The 8,387-nt window shown below is 44.5% G+C and overlaps 1 protein-coding gene across 3 annotated transcripts in view; it reads left to right on the forward strand.

Annotated features, from left to right (window-relative positions):
• The first annotated feature begins 3,613 nt into the window (after positions 1-3,613).
• ADPRH (ADP-ribosylarginine hydrolase) overlaps positions 3,614-8,387 on the forward strand; it is a 10,296-nt gene continuing 5,522 nt past the window's right edge. The window contains exons 1-3 of one of the 3 annotated variants that reach the window (XM_011940627.1): positions 3,842-4,260; positions 4,963-5,048; positions 6,573-6,906. In XM_011940627.1, coding sequence (XP_011796017.1) covers positions 6,609-6,906 — 298 coding nt within the window. In that variant the 5' untranslated portion in view covers positions 3,842-4,260; positions 4,963-5,048; positions 6,573-6,608. Of the gene's footprint in view, positions 4,261-4,962; positions 5,049-6,572; positions 6,907-8,387 lie in introns of all 3 variants that reach the window. The other 2 variants (XM_011940626.1, XM_011940628.1) reach the window with 2 other exon arrangements.

Below are 8,387 nucleotides of genomic sequence, written 5' to 3' on the forward strand. Positions count from 1 at the left end.
TGTAAAAGAACCTACCACTATCTCTCAGGGAAGACGTGTCTATCATTGATCTAAGGGAAACATCATAATCCAACCTGCCTGCCAGGAATTGGTTTAGACTTTTGGAGGATCTTTGAGAATAGTTTCTTTATCTTGAAAGAAGAGACACTCTCTTTTTCCACTGGACACTGTCTATAACTGCAACTGCAATATATTATTATGCATACACATTATCTTGACTGCAATATAATCATAAATATATTATCTGAAATAATCAGAGCTAAACAAAAATTTTCAAAGGAATTAACAGTAAATGGTTAATAGGCTAGGCCTCTTGGACTCACTAGCGGACACAAAATAGCAAAATGGTTTAAACAAAAACACACCAAAGGATAGGACCTCTATATACATTTGATAAAATGAATTAAAACGGGGAAAAATGTGATCTTGTGCCAGTTAAAAACGTCAGTCTGGGGATAAAAATAACTGAAGATAGTAGGTCAGAAAGATAAGAAGAACAGGGCCTTTGATGATAGTATTGAGAACTGAAGATAGTAGGTCAGAAAGATAAGAAGAACAGGGCCTTTGATGATAGTATTGAGTTGCTGAATTAACCCTGGGACTTCTTACCTTTAGACATTTTGTTACATAAGATAATAAGTGTCTTTATTATTTAGGCCTGGTGAGTATGTGGTGTTTTGGGGGTGGGGAAGAGTGATGTTATTTGCCATTATTTGGAACCAGAAACATGCTAACTGATAAATTATCCTGTTGGTTTACACGACAATGTCCTTGATGCCCCAGAAACATTTTCTAATTTTGACAGAGGAGAAAGGATGTCAGTAGGTGTTAACTAATGTGAAAAGAAGGTAGAACGGCTCATGTGTGTGATGGAGATGAGAACTGGGAATACAGAGAGGTATCTGATCTGGTAGTAATTTTTTCTTGCATGACTACTACATTGATAAGCACTGCGCTAAAATTTTTCAATTACTTATTTCATGCAATCTTCAAACCAACTTTATGAAATACGTACTATTATTTTTCCTACTTTACAACAGAAAGTGAAGCTTAGCAAGGTGAAGTGACTTGTCTAAAGTCACTTACTCAAGCTAGTGTTTTTTGTTGTTGTTTGTTTTTGTTTTGTTTCTTTTTTTTGAGATGGAGTCTCACTCTGTTGCCCAGGCTGGAGTGCAGTGGTACGATCTCGGTTCACTGCAACCTCCACCTCCCGGGTTGAAGTGATTCTCCTGCCTCAGCCTCCCGAGTAGCTGGGATTACAGGCACCCACCACCATGCCCGGCTAATTTTTTGTTTTTAGTAGAGACTGGGTTTCACCATGTTAGTCAGGCTGGACTCGAACTCCTGACCTCGTGATCCACCCACCTTGGCCTCCCATAATGCTGGAATTACAGGCATGAGCCACCACGCCTGGCCCCCAAGTGTTATCACAAGGATTTGAAACCAGATAGCATGGATGTGTCAGGAGTTTACGCTAATGGTCGCAAGTTCATAGGCAGCATAAAGTTCAAAGCAAACTAATTGCTAACAACTCCAGTTTTTCTGTTTTGTTTTTGTTTGTTTGTTTGTCTGTTTGTGTTTTGAGACAGGATTTTGCTTTGTCGTCCAGGCTGGAGTGCAGTGGCACAATCTCAGCTCACTACAACCTCTTGAGCCTCCTGGGCTCAAGCAATCCTCCCAACTCCGCCTCCTGAGTAGCTCAGACCACAGGCGCATGCCTGGGTAATTTTTGTAATTTTTGTAGAGAACAGGTTTCACCATGTTGCCCAGGCTGGTCTCAAACTCCTGGTCTCAAGCAGTCTGTCCACCTCGGCCTCCCAAAGTGCTGGGATTACAGGCACGAGCCACTGTGCCCAGCCCCAGTTATTCTTTACATTTAAGCCAAAAACAAAAAATCACCCTTTCCCATGGATTCTCACAGAAAGATCACTATATAATATGAACAATATCCTCAGCAGACATCTTAAGCTGAAACTGTCTTGAGTTGTATAGGGATGCTTATTATTCGAAATGTCTCTTACTACGGAACTTGCTTTGACTGCATCCTCAGAGGCTGAAAATCTTTGATAGTTGAAAGAATGAAGGATGTGCCATCCCCAAATATGCCATATAATATATTGATTATTTTGAGTTGAAAATATTAAAGAAACTATAGTTTCAGAAAGGGTGCATAAAACTGAGGTCTGAACTGATAAGGCCTGACACTTAATTTGCCTCGCTTGCTTTTAGTCCCTTGTTTCTAGTCAATTTTAAAACCTGCATAGCTAAAAGTCACGTAGCTATACAATACATAACTAAATTCCACTTGCCTCCTTAGAGATAACTTCTCTGATAGGACACCATGGAAATGATTGCTTAAGTTATTTTTCAGGAACTTAGAATCAGTTCTTGACCAGTTCAAGCCACCAGCCCTTCATCTGGGCCTGCATGAGTGTCCAATGGGTGACCTTTTGACATCAGAAGGCCCAAAACTCCACCCTCAGATCATGCTAACATCGTGATTTTGTAAACATGTGTTCTATGAACAGCCATGAAGCTTGACTATGCTTGCTCAGATTACCAGTTGCCTGTTTTCCTTACCTCATCTTTTTGGGCACCTTGGACCACCTTCCTCCCCTATCCTATAAGCATCCCTAAAATTCCATCTTTGGAAAGGCAGATTTGAGGGCTGTTCTCCAGTCTCCTGGCCTGGTTGCCTTGTGAAAACGCCCTTTCTCTACTGCAAAACGCATGTACCTCAGTGACTGGCATACTGTGTGAAAGGCAAATGAACCTGGTTCCCTAACAGGAGCTGAACTATCTCTTCCTACATGTAGCCAGCAATGAAGATTCCTCCAGGAGAGGTATGTTCTCCACGCCAGAGTGAGAAAATAACCCTTATCACCGGAGATTTGGAACTGGAGGTGGCATTTGGACTGGAATAAACATTCTTGCAAAGTAACCATTATCTTCCACCTGTTTTACACCCCACCCCCCATATATCTCCTAGGGGCTCCCCCAGAAATGTTTACCACCCTAGCCAGATTTTCTTTGTCCTGTCATTTCTTCTTTAATTTATCACTCTTTTTCTAAAAAGTATAAAAGCATCTTGCTTTGGCCACTTTCTTCAGGATTCAGTCTCTTAACATCCCCGTGTACATGTACAATTAATAAAATGTGTGTACTTTTCTCTTGTTAATCTGCCTAGTGTCAATTTGGCTTCTAGATGCAGCTGATTAGCCCACTAAAAGCTAAAGGGTGTGGGGGGTTGAGGGTGATCTCTGCCTCCCTTACTGGTGAACTTGATTTTTGTAAACACTCAAAAGTCACTTAGGCTAGAGTTCGAGATGGAGATGGGGATTCACTGGGAAGGCCTCAAAAGAATGTTTTAAAGTAATGGAAATATTCCATATTTTGATTATGGTGTAAGGGCATTTCATTATATATAAATTGGATATCAATTTTTAAAAAAGCTCTCAGACCAAAGCTAGTCATTACAGCAAGAAAACAGGCACAGCAAATTTAAAACTTTGGAGAAATACATAGAATACTTGCATATGGTGATTCTGATTTGCTTTAAAAGTGGCATGATTAATGTATTTAGACAAAAATAATATTCGTTTTTCTTTGCTTTTATTTACGATCAGGATAAAAGAATTCTACGCTGCTGCCAAATAAAAGACGAGTTGAAATTAACTAACTGGATCCTTAATAACCATATTAAGAGGCAGATATTATTTTCCCACTTTATGCGTGAAGGCCCAGAACCCGATGCGTGAAGGCCCAGAACCCGGGCAAGGGCGGCGCACTCAGTACGCTCTTCCAAGCATCTGGGCATACCCGGTCCACTACAGCCCTACAGAGTCGGACGTGAGCAGCGGCGAAGGCGTCAGCCGGGTCTACGCGGGAGTCACTGACCACAACCGGGCGAGAGCCGGCTTTCCGGTGCCGCCACATTCCGGGCACCAGGCTCCGGGCCCTTCAGAGCATTTGGGGCGGGTGACGGAGGTCCTGTCCACTCTCGCTTGGGTGCAGAAGGGCGCGGCGGTGCCGGGAAGCCGCCTTGGAGGTTCCAAAATTAGCTCAAACTCCGCGCGGCCGAGCGTAGGTGCTGGGGCGCTCGCCGCCTCCACGCTGACCTGGCGACAGCCCCGGAACTCGGGGACCTGGCCCCGCCCCAGCCCGCGCCGTCGCCCACCGGCAGCAGCCAGGCCTCTTCCCCGGCCCCGGGAGCCCGTGCCGCGCCCTTCGCTCGCGCGTTCCAGTCCAGGCTACGAGCAGGTACCGCGCCCCCGGCCCTCTGCCCCGCGCTCCCCTCCCCGGCCCCTGGCTGGCGGGGCCGTGAGGATTCCCAGTCTTGCAAAGCGTGAGAGCTTGTCAACCGTCCCGTTTCTCTCCAAAGCCGGGCATGGCCAGGAAGCAGTTGATCAGATCTTAGTTCTGAATGTATAGTTCGGGTACGAGAATGTGACCCGTGAAAGTTCAGAGGAGTTAAGGAATTACAGCGTTCTGAAAGCGAAGGTTAAAGGCAATTTACAAACGAAAAAAGATGCCGGTCTTCTTCCCCCATCCCAGCTTGCAACTCACAGAAACACACATTAGGGTGGAGCCAGAAGGAATTACGGAAAGTACAGTGAGGACATTGAGATGGAGGGTATGGGGGGTTAACAGTTAGTCTTCAGAAGCCAAGAAGCGGAGCTAGTGTCTGAAAATCACAGCGCAGGATGGAACTTCAGGGAGCCCATACCTCCCCACTACCCCTCCAGTTTACAGATGGGGAAGCCGCGGTCCCGAGTGTCTGTTCTCCCACAGCTCTGTCTCGGCAGAGTCAGGTCTAATAGCCCAGAACCTCAGTGCCTAAGCTTCACTGGAAATAATAAGCTACGTAAATAACATTTACAAATATCCTTTGTGAGCAGAAACAGCATTACCAGTAACTGGGTACTAGAACGCATCCGTCTTCGTCATTTACTCCTTCTCCAGGGGCTCCCTAGCCTGCATTCCATGGACAACAGCAGTGCAGCTGCAGAAGCACTTCTGGAAGCCCCGTGACTTGAACTAGACCTTGAGTAAATAGGGTTTAGATAAGTGGAGGGGAGGGAAAAGTTTCACCTGAGGGGAGAATGAGCTAGTCTGCCGGACCCTTATAAAAGTATTGGCCTGGATGGGATGGAGGGCTTTGACCTGAAAGCCACAGGGAGTAGGGAACCCTGGGGAATTGGCTGAAAGAGGGGGGCTCTTAGGAAATGCACCAACAGGGAAGCCAGCGCTTTACCAGGGATTTCATTCATGGTGGGTATATTATTAATCGAGATCCTAATTCTCTAGAAGCTAATCTTTTCTAAGAGAAACAATATTTAAACATTGCTATCGAAGGAAAGGTTGTGGGGATAAAATGTTCTAGTTCTAAAGCAGAACACCCATTTTCCCTGGTTGTATATGAATAATACAAATACGTCAAAAATCAAGCTTACTATGTGCCAAGCACTCTAATAACTTAATTAATTAATTAATTAATTAATTTTTAATTTATTTGAGACAGAGTCTCGCTCTGTTGCCCAGGCTGGAGTGCCATGGTGCAATCTCGGCTCACTGCAACCTCTGCCTCCTGGGTTCAAGCAATTCTCCTGCCTCAGCCTCCCTCCCTAGTAGCTGGGGTTAGGCATGCACCACCATACTCAGCTAATTTTTGTATTTTTAGTAGAGATGGGGTTTCACCCTGTTGGCCAGGCTGGTCTCAATCTCCTGACCTCAGGTGATCCACCCAGCTCGGCCTCCCAAAGTGCTGGGATTACAGGCGTGAGCCACCGTGTCCAGCCAACTTTATGAAATTTAATTTGTTTATTCCTAACAACAAATCCAGGAGGTTGTTACTTTTCAAAATCAGTGCCATTTTACAAATGTGGAGGCTGAGGCACCCAGAGGTTGCCCAAGGTAAGAAACTCTGGGCTGAGGCTGAGTGGTGTGATGCCAAGTGTGTATCCTGGCTTGGCTGGAATCAGAAGATTTGGGTTCCAATACTTCCACTCCTCTTGTTTTGTGAATTTAACTTATCTGAGCCTTAATTTTCTTATCTGTGAAATGCATACTGTAATCCCTCCCTACTAGTGAGACAATGAATGTGCAGGTGCTTTGTGAACTACGCATTGTGACACCAATAGGAAGTGTAAAGCCTTGTACTTCTAAGGCCAAATCCCAGCTAAGAAGAGAAAATGATGAGCTGGGTTTGACTTGCAGAATTTAGTGGGCTTACTACTCACCAAGAGGCAAGAGATATAGTTGTAGTTATAATGATAGACTTTGGAGTCAGATGGACCTATGTTAGGATCTCAGCCCTGCCACTTATTAGCTCTGTGACCTGAGACAAGTCACTGAACATTTCTGAAACTGCATTATCTCCATGATCCTCCACTTGCTCATACATAAAATGGGCTTTACTTTCTTCATAGAGCAGTGAGGAGGATTACATGAGATGCCCCTGATACAGTGCCTACAAGTAGTGAGTGCTCAATAAAACATAGCTGGAGCCATTGTTTTTTCTGATGCTTCTTCCTCCTCATCTTATTTCCTTTGTCTTAATTTCCCCCACGAAGACACCCTCTCCAGAGCCCAGCAAGTGTGAGGGACTGATGGAGAAGTATGTGGCTGCTATGGTGCTAAGTGCAGTTGGAGATTCCCTGGGGTACTACAATGGGAAGTGGGAGTTCCTCCAGGATGGGGAGAAGATACACCGGCAGTTGGCCCAGCTGGGCGGCTTGGATGCCCTAGATGTGGGAAGGTGGAGAGTTAGTGATGACACAGTGATGCACTTGGCCACAGCAGAAGCTCTTGTGGAAGCTGGGAAAGCCCCTAAGTTGACTCGACTGTATTACCTCCTTGCTAAGCATTACCAAGACTGCATGGAAGACATGGATGGACGGGCACCAGGTGAGCACAGCCGGTGGGAGGTGCAAGGAAAGCAAAGACTAAAACAGCCTCGAGGAAATCATTAACAATGTTGATGGAGATTTAAATAACAAAGAGACAATAGTGTTTCTAAATGTGATAAAAATAGAAACAACAGCATGGTAGTGGCTCATACCTGTAATTCCAGCTTTTTGGGAAGCCAAGGTGAGAGAATCACTTGAGCCCAGGAGTTCAAGACCAGCCTGAGCAATATACTGAGACCCTGTCTCTAGAATGGGGTAGCCAATCCCTGTTCTAGAGACAGCTACTGGTCCACGGCCTGTTAGAAACTGGGGCACACAGCAGGAAGTGAACGATGGGCGAAGGAGCATCATCACCTGAGCTCTGCCTCCATCAGATCAGTGGCGCATTAGATTCTCATAGGAGCCTGAACCCTGTTGTGAACTGCACATGTGAGGGATCTAGATTGTGGGCTTCTTATGAGAATCTAATGTCTGATGATCTGTGGGGGAACAGTTTTGTCCCAAAAGCTCCCCCAACCAACCCCGTCCATGGAAAAATTATCTTCTGTAAAACCGGTTGCTGGTGCCAAAAAGGTTGGGGACTACCACTCCAGAAAAAAATTTTAAAACATTAGCCAGGTGTTGTGGCACATACCTGTAGTCCCAGCTACTTGGGAGGCTGAGGTAGGAGGATTGCTTGAGCCCAGGAGGTCGAGGCTGCAGTGAGCTGGGATCATGCCACTGCGTTCCAGCCTGAGTGACAGAGCAAGACCCTGATTCTAAAAAATAAAGAAATAAATAGAAAGAACCTAAATCTCTCATAATTAATTAAGCTGACACATTTGCAACCATTTAAAGTTATTCAGGGTGACTGTAGTCAATAACAATGTATTGTATATTTCAAAATAACCAAGAGAGTAAATTTCAAATGTCTCGCCACAAAAAAATGTGAGGCAATAGATATGCTAATTAGCTTGATTTGATCATCCCACATTGTTTACATGTATCAAATCATCACATTATACCAAATAAATATATGTAATTATGATTTGTCAATTAACATATTAATAAAAATTTAAAATTTGCAAATAATATTTACTAATACTGAAAGGTATTATTATACACCAATAGGTTATAAAATAATACATATGTTATGAAGCTACCATCCTTTAAAAAATAGATCTTGTGGGGCCACGTGCTGTGCCTTACACCTGTAATCCCAACACGTTGAAAGGCCGAGGCGAGAGGATTGCTTGAGTCCAGGAGTTTGAGACCAGCCTGGTCAACATAGCAAAAGCGCATTTAAAAAAAATTTTTTTTTTTGAATGGCCAGTTGTAGTAGCAGACACCCATAGTCCTAGCTCCTCAGGAGGCTGAGATGGGAGGCTTGCTTGAACCCAGGAGGTCCAGGCGGCAGTAAGCCATGATCACACTACTGCACTCCACCCTGGGTGACAGAGTCAGTAAGACCCTGTCTCTAAAAACAATTTTTTTTTTTTT

Source organism: Colobus angolensis, unplaced genomic scaffold, assembly GCF_000951035.1.
Source record: "Colobus angolensis palliatus isolate OR3802 unplaced genomic scaffold, Cang.pa_1.0 Scaffold190, whole genome shotgun sequence".
Lineage (NCBI taxonomy): Eukaryota > Metazoa > Chordata > Mammalia > Primates > Cercopithecidae > Colobus > Colobus angolensis.